Genomic DNA, 16,955 nt, shown 5'->3' on the forward strand with positions numbered 1-16,955 from the left:
AAAAGCCACCGGGCACGCCCACTGAACAGATTTTCCGCCGAGAAAATCCCCCAATACCCCCCAATACCACTTTTTCTTCCTTTTTTTTGCTTTCCCTTTCAGGTTGCCCTTTATTGGACATTTAAAGCGTTTTGCTCATTTGCATATTTGATTTATAGACTTCCAGAGTCCAGAGGAATCGCTTGACCCCCATAAGACCTCCCCCCCTCCCCTTTATTCTGATAATGCACTTTTTGTGACCCCCCTTCGAATTGTTTTGTTTCTTTCCAGGTTACCGCCACCGACGGCGATGTAGATAGACCAATAAATATTGTATATTTCCTGACTGGCCAGGGCATCGACCCCGACAATCCAGCGAATAGTAAATTTGATATAAATCGCACAACGGGCGATATTTTTGTACTCAAGGTAAGTGCCGCCATTCCCGCCACCCGCCACCCTCCCCACTTCCCCCCTTCCCACCTTTCAGCATTTAAACAGAATCCAATTTCGAGGGTCCCCTCGTAAAAAGGAGCGTAATGAAAGCCAAGGGGAGAGCTCCGCTCCATCCCGCCACCAAAAATGCGAGCCATGGGGGGCCCCTCGCTTTTGGCTGCTGACAATCGGGCCACAGTTTATGGCCAACAATGGAGCGCAGTTCATATTGTGTGACGAGTGGAACAGCCCCAAACGGGGGCTCCTCTAACCAGGGGGAAAAGGGCGCCTCAAATACTTGTGGGTGTTGAGAGCCTCGAAATCGTGTATCAAAAAGCCAAAAGCGAATACCCATATGGCCAGACGCGCCACGCCTTTGAATGTTTCATAACCGGGAAAACTCTGCGAAATGTTTTCAATATTTTAACACTTTTGACGGCCTTTGATTGCTATCATCGGGCCCTGCCCGGCCTCCATCCCTCCAGGGAGGGCGTTCGTTTCGGTGGCGTATGATTAATTTAAAACTGTGTCAAACCGCACAGCGTCCTATGCGCCCCGCCCTTGCCCCGCCACCGCCGGAAAATAATGACATTTAGATGCATAAAAACTGTCACCGTCGGTTGTCAGACACACAGACTCCAATTAATTTCACACAAAGTCCATAAAAGCAAACGATTCAACGGCACAGCGAATGGGTGAAATGGAGTGGCTACTGGCTGACCCCTGACCCCCCCAAGGCTGATGCCGTTGCCGTTGCCGTTGCCGATTCTGCATAAAATGTTCAAATGTTGCTGCTGGCGGTTTGCTTTATTTGTTTTTTAGTTGTCGATGGGTTAGGGACTGGCTGTGGGGGGGGGGATGTGGGCCGTGGGGGACAGCGACAGCGACAGCATGTGGCATTTGTGGTTTTGACGCTCTACAACCGACCACATGTAAATGACGTTTCGTCGTTCGTTATTGGTGCGCGGTCGCCGCCTCCCATAAAATCAGCAGGAAAGCAGGAAAGCAGCAAAAGTTTGTGGCACATCCCCGGAATGGACCAGGACTGTGGTGGGTCACTGGGGCTGCCACTTGCCAGCTACGGCATGACGGCATTTAATTTTGTAATTGGAATTGCATTGCGTGCCACATGGTGGCGGGAAACCAATTCTTTTGCCCCACGCCTTAATTGAGCGATGGTTTAAGGTTTATTTACCGACATCCGAATGATGGCCATTTCATCGGGGATCGCGGGGGGGGGGGGGATAACCAATACTTTAAATAAATTAAACATGTGGTAGAGAAAGTCACAAGAATAGGGACTCATATTCCTCATTCAGTGCCAAATAAATCCATGGTCTCCTCCATTTTTGGTCAATCAAATATTCCCTTTCGTCGCTGAGCTTTCGTTTACTTCAAGGGGAATAAATTCAACATTTACTCGCCTTCCTAGACCGGGTTTAAGGCAGACCCAGGCGGTGGCCAGACGAGCCTGGGATTGGCTCACATTTCAATTGATGTGATGGCTTTTATGTGTGTCATTGGCATGGCTGCAATTTAATGAGAAATCTAATAACAGGCCGGTGTCGGGGCAAAGCCACCATCAAAGCCAGAGCCCACAGACTGAAGGACTCAAGGGCTTCGGAAATGTGGATTTCGGAGTGCGGATTGCGGATTGGGGATTGGGGGGTTGCTCTGGGTCTCCAGTCAGTTACAGTTTACCGGCAGGCATAAAATAATTTGCAAACAAACAAACAGCTGCCAAATCAAACGCCTCTCTCTCTCTCTCTCTCTCTCTCTCTCTCTCTCTCTCTCTCTCTCTCTGTTCTCTGCTCTGTATAGCCCCTGGACCGTGATCAACCGAATGGACGGCCACAATGGCGCTTCACCGTATTCGCACAGGACGAGGGCGGCGAGGGACTGGTGGGCTATGCGGACATCCAAGTTAATCTCAAGGACATCAACGACAATGCGCCCCAGTTCCCGCAGGGCATCTACTTCGGCAACGTGACGGAGAACGGCACCGCCGGCAGTGCGGTGATGACAATGTCTGCCATTGACTACGACGATCCCAACGAGAGCACCAACGCGAAGCTAATCTACTCGATTGAGAAGAACGTCATCGAGGAGGAGACGGGCGCGCCCATCTTTGAAATCGAGACCGAAACGGGCCTCATCAAGACGGCCGTCTGCTGCCTCGACCGAGAGCGCACCCCGGACTATTCCATTCAGGTGGTGGCCATGGACGGTGGCGGACTGAAGGGTGAGTGGGGCCACGACCATACAACGTTTCTCTCAGTGCACCACTGTGCAATCTATCTGTATCTGTATCTGATGGGACGCTCTGTTTGTTGCCTCTGTTTGGGTTTCCCTGCAGGCACTGGCACCGCCTCCATACGCGTCAAGGACCTCAACGATATGCCGCCGCAGTTCACCAAGGACGAGTGGTTCACGGAGGTGGACGAGACGAACGGCACCTACATACCCGAGACGCCCATCCTCACCGTCACCGTGCAGGACGAGGACGAGACGAACACGTTCCAGTACAAGGTGGTGCCGAACAGCGGCTTCGGCTCCGACAAGTTCGCGATGGTGCGCAACGCGGACGGCACGGGCTCCCTCAAGATCATCCAGCCGCTGGACTACGAGGACCCCCTGCAGAGCAGCGGCTTCCGGTTCCGCATCCAGGTGAACGACAAGGGCGAGGACGGTCCCAGCGGCGGAGGCGGCGCCAGCGACAAGTACCACGTGGCCTACTCCTGGGTGGTGGTCAAGCTGCGGGACATCAACGACAACGTGCCGAAGTTCGACCGGGAGCACGTCGAGGTGTCCATCTACGAGGACACCAAGGTGGGCACGGTGCTGGAGCAGTTCCGGGCCACCGACGCGGACCAGGGCGGCCACTCGAGGGTCGCCTACAAGATAGTGCGCGCCACCAACCGCCGGCGCCAGTTCGCCATCAGCGACAAGGGCGCCGTCAGCATCCAGCGGCCCCTGGACCGCGAGACCCTCGACAGGCACCACATCCAGGTCCTGGCCGTCGACGACGGCAGTCCCGAACGCACGGCCACCGCCACGCTGACGGTGATCGTGAAGGACGTCAACGACAATGCCCCGACCTTTGCCCAGGACTACAGGCCCACGCTGCCGGAGAACGTATCCGGCAAGAAGATCGTCGAGGTGGCCGCCCAGGACGCGGACGATCGGCAGCGGGGCAACGGCGGCCCCTTCACCTTCCGCCTGGATCCCCTGGCCAGCGACGAAATACGAGCGGGCTTCAAGGTGGAATACGATCGGAGTATGTATATACCCGTAATTATTGTAGTTTTTAATTAGCGACAAAACACTTAACATAATTAATGAAGCAGTAAAAAAACATCTGTCACAAGTCCCCCCTACAGGGGGGCTACAGTGGGGTCCTGGCATTTGAATATTACATCAAATGGAAACGCCGAACATATTTAATGCATTAGCCTGATTAAAAATGTACTAGTAGTCACCTGATGGGAGCGTTTTGCACTAATTACGCATCTCATTTAAGTAATTATGCAAATTAATATCTCTGTGGATAGTGCCTTCTAATGTTTTTTTCGAATATTTATTTGCTTGCGGCCGAATAATTAATTCGGCATTTCAAAATCAATTATTTATTTCTGTCGCAAAGGACACTCGACACAACCCCGGCCAGGGGTCGCCAAAACGCAGATAAAAACCCATCAATGCCGAACGAAGCCCCAAACAAAACACCAGCCAAAGGGGGGACCCAAAACAAAGGCCCAGAATGCGACCTGAAATTCAAAGCTGGCCAACCAGCAACAAAAAACACTCTCCTCCTCGATGGGAAAAAAGGGAAAACCGACTGTCAATGTCAGCGACAGCCAGCCAGTCGAGTGACACCTCAGAATCTTTCCCTCTTTCTTTCTTTCTCTCGATTTTATTTGGGACTCTTTGGACCAATTTGGTTGTTTCTCTGTGGGGCTCTCATTTCAAACAAGTCCTGAACAATGGCTACAAACTAAGTTTAGAGCAATTTCGGAGCAATACAGGGCCAAAAGGAACACAAATAAAGGTATTCGAGGAGGAGTACGGCAAAGGTCGATTCGGGAATACACTTTGGGGAATTTTATCAACATTTAAGCTTCTATATTGGAAAAAGTAGGGAATATGATTTGTTTGGTAGAAATAACACGTGTGGGTTATAAGAAGGTTGTAACAGAACATCTAGATAATGCCTTTTTATTGTAAAAGTGCTTCAAAACACAGGGTGTTCATGGCAAGTACCACATACAGTAATTACATCAGGGGTATTCTCTTTTTGGATACTAGAAGTATTGTCAAATCCACCAAATATTATAGTTCTTTCTTTATTGAAGAGCAAAAAGCTATACAATAATTTGGCCCTTGATTTTAGGTTAAAATTTAGTTTTCAAAGACATTATCCTAGGCAAAATTCGGAATAAGTGACTTCAAAATCGTAAAGTTCTTGTGAAAAGGGAAAGCCGCAGCTTGGCTAAATATATACGATTGTGTTAAGCACTTATTTATCAATTTAGTGACTATTAAAAGATTAAGTTTTGTTTCATAAAAGTTCTATGGACCAGAGAAATATATTTGTTCTTTAATTAGACATTGAAAATGTGCCCGAAATAAACTCTAGAAAAAGGTAGCAATTCCTAAACGGACACTCTTTCCTTTGCATAATATTCTCCTTCAAAAATGATGTATCTACAGATCTACAGTCCAACTTATTGGCTGCCTGTCGAGCCTGTCAAAGTTCGCTCCCTTTAAAGTGCATAAAAAAGGAATCATCCCAACGATAGAGCATTTCAAAGTCCCACCTTGGGACTAACCAAAGGGACAACCCACAGAAACGCAATGAAGACAAAGGCCTGGCCTGGTCTGGGTCTGGGTCTGAGTCCTGGGTCCTGAGTCCTGGGTCCTTGGTCGACTGCATCAAGAGTGATGATTCCTGCAGGCAGTGCTCTCCTGCAGTTCTTTTCTCTACTTTACTCTGCTCTTTCGACATGCCTGTTCATCCAGTTGGCTTTTTTCTATGGTTCCTTGTTCCTGGTTCCTGGTTCCTTGCTTTTTTGGCTACCAACTTTGTGGCACAAACAATGCTGCTGATGATGCTGATTGTCTGAAACATAATTCAATCACCATTACTATGCAAACAGAGTCTGGTTTAGCGTTTCATTCGGACTTTGATTGTGCGGCAATTGCCTTGAATGAATCAAGTGTCCAAAAAGGGAAAGAGGGGGGAAGAGGGAGAACCCATTGATGTGGTTTTCCTGCTGGGTTTGTGGTTTTTGAATTGCTAGTTGCTTGCTTTTATAGCTTTTGGGGCAGATTCAGTTACTGTTTGGAAATCAGGATGCAAGAGGTCCCTGCAAGGACTGTGCAGCCCACCCAAAACAACACAAATCTAATCATCCTTTGTTCTATCCACCTTTCCAGGAGGCGACAATGGCAACGGCGTGGCCATCGTGTCCTCGCTGCGGCCCTTCGATCGGGAGGCGCAGAAGTCCTATGCCATACCCATCGAGATCAAGGATAATGGAGCCCCGGCCATGACCGGCACGAGCACGCTGACCGTGACCATCGGCGACGTGAACGACAACAAAATGCAGCCGGGCAGCAAGTCCGTGCTGGTCTACAACTACCAGGGACAGTCGCAGGACACGCCCATAGGCAGGGTGTACGTGAACGACCCGGACGACTGGGACGTGCCGGACAAGAAGTACTACTGGGAGGTGCAGGAGCACCAGCGGTTCAAGCTGGACACGGACACGGGCATCCTGACGATGCGATCGGGCACGCGGCGGGGCCGCTACCAGCTGCGCTTCAAGGTGTACGACAGGGAGCACGGCCAGGAGGACATTCCGGCCAACCTGAGTGTCACGGTGCGGGACATCACGGCGGAGGCGGTGCAGCAGGCCGGCTCGATGCGCCTGGCCCACCTCAGCGACGAGGACTTCGTGCGCACCTGGAACCCGCTGAAGCAGCAGGTGGAGCCCTCGAAGCTGGAGCGATTCCGCAACAAGCTGGCCGAGCTGCTCTACACCGATCGGGACAACGTGGACGTGTTCAGCGTGCAGCTGCGGGAGGGCTCCCCCCACCCGCTCACGGACGTGCACTTCGCCGCCCGCTCGGCCACCCAGCAGCCGTACTTCAAGGCCGTGCGGCTCAACGGGGTCGTGCAGATGCACCGCGAGGAGATCGAGCAGGAGGTGGGCCTCAACATCACGATGGTCAACATCAACGAGTGCCTGCACGAGGGCAGGGGCAAGTGCGGCTCCGGCTCGTGCTCCTCGAGGGTGGAGCTGGGCAAGAGGCCCTACACGGTGAGCGTGAACCGCACGGCCCTCGTGGGCGTCCGGCTGGAGATCAGTGCCCAGTGCGGGTGTCGCGCGAGGAACTTCACCGGCACGGACCACAACTGCCGCTCGCATCTGTGCTACAACGGCGGGCGATGCGTGGAGACGCGCAACGGGCCGCGCTGCGTGGCCTGCCCCGTGGGCTACGGCGGTCCGCGGTGCCAGCAGTCGACGCGGAGCTTTCGGGGCAACGGCTGGGCCTGGTATCCGCCGCTGCAGCTCTGCTCGGAGTCGCACCTCAGCCTGGAGTTCATAACGCGCGAGGGCGACGGCCTGATACTCTACAACGGGCCCATAGTGCCGCCCAAGCCCGGCGAGACGGTGATCAGCGACTTCGTGGCCATCGAGCTGGAGCAGGGCTACCCCCGGCTGCTCATCGACTTCGGCTCTGGGACCCTGGAGCTGCGGGTGAAGACCAAGAAGACCCTCGACGACGGGGTCTGGCACCGCCTGGACGTCTTCTGGGATGCGGAGAACGTCCGCATGGTGGTGGACTTCTGCCGCACGGCCCTGGTGTCGGAGATGGAGGACGGCAGTCCGCCGGAGTTCGACGACAACGCCTGCCAGGCCCGCGGCCAGATACCGCCGTTCGCCGAGGCCCTGAACCTCAACCAGCCGCTGCAGCTGGGCGGCCTCTACCGGCAGCACTTCGACCAGACGCTCTACAACTGGCAGTACGCGTTCAGCTCCAAGGGCTTCGACGGCTGCATCCGGAACGTGGTGCACAACTCGGAGCACTACGACCTGGCCTTCCCGGCGCTGGCCCGCAACAGCTTCCCCGCCTGCCCGCAGACGGACGAGGTCTGCCTGAAGACCGAGCACACGGCCCGCTGCTGGGAGCACGGCAACTGCGTGGCCAGCCTGGTGCAGGCCAAGTGCCACTGCCAGCCCGGCTGGATGGGGCCCGGCTGCAACGTGCCCACCGTCCCGACCACCTTCAAGGCCCAGAGCTACGTGAAGTTCGCCCTCAGCTTCGAGCCGGACCGCTTCAGCACGCAGCTGCAGCTGCGCTTCCGCACCCGGGAGCAGGGCGGCGAGCTGTTCCGCGTCAGCGATCAGCACCACCGCGAGTACGCCATCCTGGAGCTGCGCCGGGGCCAGCTGCAGTTCCGCTACAACCTGAACTCGCTGCGGAACGAGGAGCAGCTGCTGGCCCTCACGGCCATCGCCGTCAACGACGGACAGTGGCATGTGATTCGCATCAGCCGCTACGGCTCGGCGGCCCTCATGGAGCTCGACGGCGGCGAGTCCCGGCGCTACAACGAGTCCTTCCACTACACCGGCCACCAGTGGCTGAGCATCGACAAGCAGGAGGGCGTCTATGCGGGCGGCAAGGCCGAGTACACGGGCGTCAAGACCTTTGAGGTCCAGTCCGATTTTCAAAGGAGCTGCCTCGATGACATCAGGTGAGACGACCCCAAAATTGAGGCCTAATCTTTGGGCCAGCAGAAGGGTATCATGAAGAGGGGTTGCCCTTAACAGCAGGCAGTCTGAAGCGGTAGAAAAGGTGCCATTCTCGGACGGAGGAATGATCTTGGAGAAGGAATCAATGGAATCAATTTCTAAAGATAATCCAGGCCACTTTTAAGCACCAAATACCTTATAATTGATACCTTTTCCCTTCCAAATACCCATCCAATGAGGGTATTCCCGTCTTCGTTCCATCATTGCTTTTTGTTTACTGCCTCGATTGCTGAGAAGTGCCGCTTGTGCCCGGGATTGTGCCTGGGCTTTCGTGTAACTCATGCCCATTTTTTTTTACTCTCCTGTTTTGCAGATTGGACGGCAAACACCTGCCCCTGCCGCCCGCCATGAACGGCACCCAGTGGGGCCAGGCGACGATGGCCCGCAATCTGGACCGCAACTGTCCCTCGAACAGGCCCTGTTCCAATGTCATCTGCCCGGATCCCTTTGACTGTGTCGATTTGTGGAACGAATACGAGTGCACGTGAGTACCCCCCCTGCCCTCCTGTGGGGCTAATTAAATTGAATTGCCAGTGTTGAGGAATTTATGGTTTTTCCCAGCTAATTACTAGAACTTTTCCTTTGAAACGAGACACCGAAGGGGCAAATATGATTAATTGAATGAGAGTCCAGGCGGAAGGAAACAAATTATAACTTTTGTCAAAGGTGCTTTCGTCCTCCAAACAGCAGCTAGACCTGCGAGCAGTGCTCCACAGTTTCCTCTTACCATTTCCCATCAAGGCAGGACATCGATTTGTGGGTGGAGGGGGTGGAAAACCCCTCCTGCCAGTCTCCACTCTCCACTCTCCACCCGACAATGGCAAACAGCAAATTGACTCCGAATGCAAAACAAATAATATCAATTGTCATCACATGTCCTCTCGGGCCCTGCCAGACGCCGCAGGAAGCCGTACATACATATATCTGGTATCTGGTATCTGGGGCATGCCCCTTGATCCTAAGGTTTCTAGCTGCTGCCATCTGCAACACCTCATCGATGATGGGCTCTCTGCTGCTCTCTGCTGCCGAGCACATTTTCCACATCATTAGTTCTGCAGAGAGTGACTCCATCATCCAGTCCCACCTCCTGCCTCCACCCAATCTGGCACTGCATCATGTCGCTGTCGGTGTCCTGTCCTCCGCAACCGCACAGGACCTTCACTGCCAGAGCACCAGCAGCCACCCCCCGCATGGCCCCCGCTGAGTAAGCTCCATTCTCGCTCCATTTGCTTTCGGGAACAGAAACATCTGGGGGCCTGGTATGATTTCCCCGACACGTGTTTGCCTTGCACCATTTTTTAAATAAATTTAAATAGTGGCCCAGGTTTCTAGCTGCCGCCCCCTTCAGGTGTCGACGTGTCATAAATTATGCTTACTTTAGCCCCAATTCCACTGCCAGTTGTGGGCCCCGCAGCCGTGAACGCAATGCCTCTGGAAATTGTGTCAGTCGGAGACACCAAGACGTGGCGGCCACTCCGCTCCACTCCGGGGGAATGCCCCGGCTTAAATTCTAGAAATTTAAGCTTTAAATTTTCACCCTCCCCTCCCCCCTGGGACCACCACTTCACGCCCTTCGCCGCCCTTCGCCGCCCTTCGCAGTGGGCCACACAACTTTGGCGGCAAAAAAGTCGGAGCCCAGCGACCAGCCAGGGGATACTCTTCATCCTAGGGGATCTAGGCTCTCAGTACCATCTTCCCCCCCAAGCCCAATCATTCCTCCGTGCCCTGCCTCTACTGGGTACCATGTTCCAGCATAGATTTTTTGTTTTGCCCCTACAGTAATCGCCTCCAAAGTCCTAATCCCCTCTCTCTCTCCCTCCATTTCAGTTGCAGCGAGGGTCGCATCATGTCGTCGGACACCAAGGGCTGTGTCGATCGCAACGAATGCCTGGATCTGCCCTGCCTGAACGGGGCCACGTGCATCAATCTGGAGCCCCGTCTGCGGTATCGCTGCATCTGCCCGGAGGGCTACTGGGGCGAGAACTGCGAGCTGGTGCAGGAGGGCCAGCGCCTGAAGCTAAGCATGGGGGCCCTCGGCGCCATATTCGTTTGCCTGATTATCATATTGAGTAAGTACGAAATGTGGCCACAATTGTGGGGCTCTCCCTTCTTCTTGGCGGCGCAAAGCGGCTTCCAAATTTCCCCGTTCGTGTGTGTGTCAATTAAGCGGCTTAAACAGCGGGCATTCTTGGTCCCCCAGCGAGCGACTGTCCTGCCATTCGGCTGTTCTTTGGCCCTGTTTCTGCTCTCCCCATGCTAATGCAATTTCCAGTGGGTTCCAGAGGCTCCACACAAAAAAAAAACACTCACATGAATGTGCAAAACCCCCTACGACACTGACATCTGTTTGGACAGTCGTTGGCGGGGTCTGTGTATGCATATGGAAGAAGGACTCTGGACTCTCTCTGGACGAGGGCTAACGAGGGTCACGTGGCCGGGGGACCCTTGCATTTTCAGCAACACAAAGTGCCAGCAGAGGCGACTATTTTTTTGCTGCTTTCAGACAAGGGCAATTTGTTGGATTAGCTTAAAAATAAATGGGGTGAACATATTTTTTAGCGGCTAATTAATGCCAGAGAAATGGCTGAAGCTTTTACAGTGTGTTTTATCTTTTAATTTAAGCGAATAAATGGGAAGAGACTCCGAACTTAGGGAAGATACAAATACTCTCTTATATTTCAGGGAAATATATAGATAAATATTGTTAAAAAATACCTTTTCTTGGTAGATAATAAAATCACTTAAAAGACTTTTCCACAGATTAATAAAATTCTAGAAAAACCTATGAAATATTTTCTCCACTTCCTGGGACTTTCCCTCCAGTTAATTCCCAATTCCCAATCGGATTCCACGCTTTGTGTCCTTGGCCAGTGGGCGCTGCCATTTTGGCCATTTATAACCCCTGCCTAAGCCAATTTGCGCCATTTTATTGCTTACTTTTTCAAAACACACACACAGAAAAAATAGAAAAAATAGAATAAAATTTCAACAAAATTCTGGCACTTAATGGATTTCCCGAACGAGTGTTAAGTGGCTTTGGCCATTTGGTTATTTTTTGGTTTTTCTGTTTTTCAGCTTTGCTCCAGACCAGGCCGCTCTCTCCTCTCCCCCTCTCCCCTCTCTCTCTTTTCTCGTTTTGGCCATGCAAATGCGTTTTCTCGTACGCATTGCGCGACAATCTATTTTCGTTTCGCCGGCTCGTCTGGGATTTGAAAGGATTTTCAATTAGCGCGTACATTCCCCCCCCCCCCCGTCCCCTACCCTACCCCCTACCCGATCTGTGCCCCGCTGTAGGCAATTTATTTTTGGCCATATTTAAAAGTGACGCTGATTTATCCGTATCCCTGTGCCTGTGCCCGGGCCCGGGCCCCACTCTAATGGGTCCAAAACGTAGTCCTGCTCTGAAATTGCAGTGTAACAAAAGCGGAACCTTAAGCTAATTAGACGCTGCTAAGCCAGATAATTATCCAGTTGCCTGCGGGGCCCACCAGAAGATGCTCCGCAAACAATGGGCGATGCCAGGGAGTGGCCATAAAACCGCTAAACCGCAAAATAGGCGCAATAAATAAGCGACGAGGCACAAAAATACACTCCACTCTACACTCTCCACTCTGTTCTCTGGACTTTTCCCCCCACTTGTCCGCTTTATGATGTGCAAAAATTTTCAAGAACCCAAACCATAAAATCCTTCGAGGGGCTAACAGGAGCCCTTTGGCAGTCACAGCCCGGAACGCCTCTCTCTACCTATCTATCAGTAGTCTTTCGGATGATTTCTGGGGTCCAGAGTTCCCATAGTTCTCCCAGGGTATCCCAAGTTTCACTTCTCAAAGTCGTTGCTTGCTTTCTTGGTTCTTTGTTGTTGTTGAATTCCCATTTCGTGCCTTTAAGCGGCGTGAAGATGAAAAACAAACTAAACAATTATCCAACATTATTTACAGTCAACGCTTTTTCATGTCCTGTCCGCCTGTCCTCCTGTCCTCCTGTCCGCCTGTCCTCCTGTCACCCCGTGTACTTTGCTCCCTGCTCTTCTCCCGTTCCTGCAGCCGTGTAATCTGTGAATCGCTGAACTGTACTTTAGCATAAAGTTTCAAGTGGAAGAGCCACTACAAAAACCTGCTTGTTTGCACAAAACCCATCCCGATGGCACTTTTGATGAGCCCCCGCCCCCTCCCCCCACCCACCAGCCTGGTCAGCAGGTTCAGGGTTCAAGATACGAGTATTCCCTGCATTCCTTGGCTCCGTCCGTGGCTCCATAGTTGAGGGCAAACAAAGGCTGTTAAAGAGCTCTCCTTTCCGCTTTTGTTCCTGTTCAGTACAGGATATTCTTGCCTTTTGGCTTTTGTTTTTGTTTTTGTTTCTTATATGTAGGTTAGTAGATTTTGTTGGCTGTAGTTTTTCGGCTTGTGGGTCTCTCTAATGTTGATTAAAGGTTGATGAATGAACAGTTGGCCCTGGCCCGCTTACCAAAAAAAGAATATTGTGAAATTTGTGCAAGGGAATCAGCCATTAAAATCGGTTTTTGGGGCAAAGGGAAGTCCCCTTTTTAATTTGCCACAAAAATTGGATATTTTGAATAATTTAATGCTTAGAATTTGTGTAGGTATTGTTTGCAATGGAATTAAATTAGATTTAATGGCATTAGAAGGACATTAGGTTTTATTTATTGAGCAAATAAAAGCTGGGATTATCGCATATGTGTTGTAAAAAGAGTAAATACATTTGTATCTTTGTTTTTGTGTAAAACCCCCCCTTTCCTGCCAAGCCACACTGGAAGAGAGAGGGAGAGCGAGTCAGAGATTTAATTAAATTTCAAGAATATTTCCAACTCCCTTCGGCAGCTTCTGTTCGGTTATTTCTTAACTAATTAAAAACGCATTCAAGTTATAATTAATCCCAAAGAATGACATTCCTTCGATTCGCATAACTTTCCAAACAGATTTGGTCAGCCTTTGGCTTTGGCTCCCCCCCCCCCCCCCTCGCTTTTAAGGCGAATCATTGATGGGGCTGGAGGGGAGGGGGAGGGGAACCCCCCATTAAAAGCAAAACTTGTGTGGCAAGATAATTTAGAAAGTTTTGTCGCTCCTTTCTGCGGTGGGAGGACACAATTTAATGCACTTCAAGCTTCATGCCACGGCCAAGAACTGGCAATGAACTATTTTCGGTTTTTGGGGTTTTCCGGGCGTGTTGCAACTTTATGCTGTAATTGTTGCATTAAACTTGGGACGACAGAAGCGCCCCAAGGGAAACGCCTTGGGCTCCGAAGTGGCCAGGACAAAAACGAGTCGAGAGGGGCGCACGGCCACACCCCCATTGACAGCCATTTGCCATCTAAGCGGATTACGCTTACAGGCCAAAAACATTCGACATTCCACATTCCAAATGCACATTTCTAGTGCTGCCAGAAGTCCAACTTCAAGTCGTTCCACCATGAAAACTTGTTAAGTTCTGCCTTCAGCTCGCTCTCTCTCTAGCTCTCTTTGGCTCTCGGCTTGCCTTTTTCCTTGAGTTTCCTTAAGTAGCATAAAGTTATTAATAAGTTTCTCTCGGCTCCAGCCACTGGAACATATTCTCGGGACTGCGAATCCTCTGAACCATCACTCTCTGTGTTTGTCGTGTAAACAGGACCAAAAAAAAAAAAAAAAAAAAGCGAGTGGGGGGCAGGAAAGACGGTTTTGGGGCATGGGTTCTGTTCTCTCGAGTCGACATGCATTTTATCATTTGCGCTTCAGTTGACAGGAATATTAACTTGGCTCTGGCTCTGGCTCTGGCACTGTGGGGTTAAGCAAACAGCCAAGTAAAAATAATTAAAACTCTGTCTCAAATGACAGGATGTTGCTTTTTCGTACCACATTTCTTCGAGGCTAAAAGGCTAAGACGGGATTCATTAGTTGCCAAATAACTGCCAACCGACGATCCCCAAAAACGACAAAAACACATGCAACAAAGTTCATTTTTTAAAACTAAAATACTAGTATTTTTTTAAGCTTAATTCTTGGAATTGTTGAAGGAGCTTGACTGTGATTTTCCTTTGAGAAAAGCTATTTCGTACAGCCAATTACACAGAAATGTACATTTCATAATGTCCAAAAACACCAAAAACATCAACAAAATATTAATTACATCACGAACTGGAGACCAATTAAATGCGTTCCCTCTCATATTTATCAGTTTAGAACCTGCTCTCCACCCTCCTCCCTCTCGATTCTGTAAGTGTGCAAATGCAGGAAACGGCAAAAAGAATAACATTTTTCCCTACATTTAATTACCTTCATTAAATGTAAATGGAGTTGTTGTTATGGGGCCCTGACAGTTAACAGACACCCCCAACACGGACTGCCAGTCACCGCACCAGTACCCACTGTACTGGCTATTTGCTTCACACTTTTTGCTCCTCTTTTTTCCGAAAGCAGCAACGTTGGGAAGAAAAATAGAGAGACTTTAATGAGGAGCAGACAGGAAGGTTGGCGGAGAGTAGATAATGTAAATTAAACGAGAACTGTACAGAGCAGGATAGTTATTAAATGGAAAGATACTTTTACTGCAGGTAGAGATTTCAAAGTGCAAGTTGCAAGTGGGAATAAGAGATGGATATTCTCTTTATTATTATATTTAAATATAAGGGTCGTTTCTTTTCGCACTTACCCATAAACGCACGAAACGCACAAAATGATTTCCAATAAGAGCACAATTTTTAAGCATATTTATTTAAGGTGAGGCATTAGTGGGCGGAAGTTCGTGTAAACACACCAAACAGGAGAGAGTCAGATCAGCGGGTATTGCTAATGCCCCACCCTTTCATCAAACCTCACTTGGAACGAGAGCACTCTCTCCTTTTTGATTCTCTTGTGCACTGCATCCCACTACTACTCTCCATTAAAGGGAGTGGGAAAGAGACGAAACTTGACGAATTTTCAAGCACGCACACAAACACACACACATTGCTAGAACTCACGTGATCCAGCGAAAAAAAGCCGAGACAAGGAAAAAAAACACATTTTAGATTTTTACACATAAAAAAACGAATTTATGCAAAGGTATTATGTTTAACAACATACAAACATATATATCAAACATTGCACATATAAAACACATATTTTTTGCACTTTTCCTTCGTAGATTTGCATTTTTGCCGCCATTTTGCCTCCTTCTGCGCCCACGCCCTTTTCCAAACATATTTCTTGCACTAAAACACATTTATTTTGTACATTTATACATGCACTGCACTGAACTTCATTTCACACACCTGGGCGACATTTTTCCCAATGGATTTTCACCATTTTCTCGAATTTAAGCGCGGAGCTGACTTACGAACGCGCGCTTTGACCGGTTGATAAAATTTGAGTGAGAGCGCTGCCAATGCGTTCATTCTTTGATCTCTCATTCTGCTGCCAAGGGCGTACCCAGTATTTCGCGAAGGGACTCGTGATTGTTACGCGTTAGATGATGATATTACATGCATTTAGGAAGATTGGATGGGAGCAAAAACCTTTTCATTTAAATTTGCATAATATGTTTTCCAATAATATGTATGCTGAAGAGGCGACCAGCGATCCCCCTTCTGGCACATGGGTACGCCCTTGGCTGCTACTCTTCCTAATTGTCCTCTCTCCTCCCACGCTCGGCAGCGAAACGCGCTCTCTTCTCACGACACCTTTTGCTCAGTGCAACAGCAAGCTTGGTGTTTCTCTCTCTCTCTCTCGCCAAAAAGCGCTCTCAGTAGTGAGGAGCGTAACAGAGCTAGCGAAGCACCTTGAATAATTTCAACATGCTCCTTGTCGTTTGCCTCTGCTACTGCAAGAGTGATCAAAGGATTGTGGGAGCGGGAGTGAGATGGAGAGACTAGGGAGTGAGTTACAGTGCGCGTTGAAGGTGCAGCGTATGGTGAAATGACTTTGTTTTATTAAATTAACTGATCTCTCTTTGCAGTAGCACAGAAAGAAGTTTTAAAATCTAAAATGTGTTATTGTCTCGTTGTCCCGGCTTTTTTTCGTTTCGTTTTTGCAAAAGTAGCTGGAAAGAGAGTACGAGAGAGAGAAATCAGGAAGAGGAGCAGGAGATCAAAGAAAAAACACATTTGCAGCGCTCTCACTTTCATTTTACCGTCGGCAAAGCGCGCGTTCTGTATGTTAGCTCCGCGCTTAAATTCGAGAAAATGCGGAAAATGGTGGAAATCCATCGGGAAAAATATCGAGCAGGTGTGTGAAATGAAGTTTAGTGCAGTGCATATATAAATGTACAAAATAAATGTGTTTTAGTGCAAGAAAAGTGTTTGGCAAAGGCGGTGGCGCAGAAGGAGGCAATATGGCGGCAGAAATGCAGATCTAAGAAGGAAAAGTGCAGAAATTTCTGATATACAAATGTGTATATATTTAAGTATGTATGTGTTATTTACATATGTGGATAAACATATTTTTTTGCATAAATTGTTTCTTTTTTGTTCCGCTGCAGCGCGCTGTGTCGTTCCTTTTTTCTACATACATACATATACAAGGCACACATACGCTCAACGCGCGCTCTCTTTTTCTTGTCCCTTTTGATCCTCACTGAGCGAGTCGTTGCTCTCCCCACCCACTCTCTCACTCGCAATTCTAGAGGCAGGGGACAATAAAAAGCGGAAAATTGTAAAGAGGGCAACGGAAGAGAACACTGCAAACAATTTCGTAGAGCTCATCTCGGAATAAACTGAAAATAATACTTGGATCCGACATACATATGTACTTT

At 49.7% G+C, this 16,955-nt stretch overlaps 1 protein-coding gene across 3 annotated transcripts in view; it reads left to right on the forward strand.

Moving 5' to 3' along the window:
- The window catches only part of CadN2 (Cadherin-N2), a 72,804-nt gene that overhangs the window by 53,797 nt on the left and 2,052 nt on the right, over positions 1-16,955 (forward strand). For 2 of the 3 annotated variants that reach the window (XM_001357019.4, XM_033380635.1), the window contains exons 5-10: positions 271-408; positions 2,236-2,656; positions 2,771-3,691; positions 5,851-8,176; positions 8,548-8,718; positions 10,062-10,303. In XM_001357019.4, the coding sequence (XP_001357055.4) occupies positions 271-408; positions 2,236-2,656; positions 2,771-3,691; positions 5,851-8,176; positions 8,548-8,718; positions 10,062-10,303 (4,219 nt within the window). Of the gene's footprint in view, positions 1-270; positions 409-2,235; positions 2,657-2,770; positions 3,692-5,850; positions 8,177-8,547; positions 8,719-10,061; positions 10,304-10,434; positions 10,599-16,955 lie in introns of those variants that run through there. The other variant, XM_033380636.1, reaches the window with a different exon arrangement.

This window comes from Drosophila pseudoobscura, chromosome 4, assembly GCF_009870125.1.
Source record: "Drosophila pseudoobscura strain MV-25-SWS-2005 chromosome 4, UCI_Dpse_MV25, whole genome shotgun sequence".
NCBI lineage: Eukaryota > Metazoa > Arthropoda > Insecta > Diptera > Drosophilidae > Drosophila > Drosophila pseudoobscura.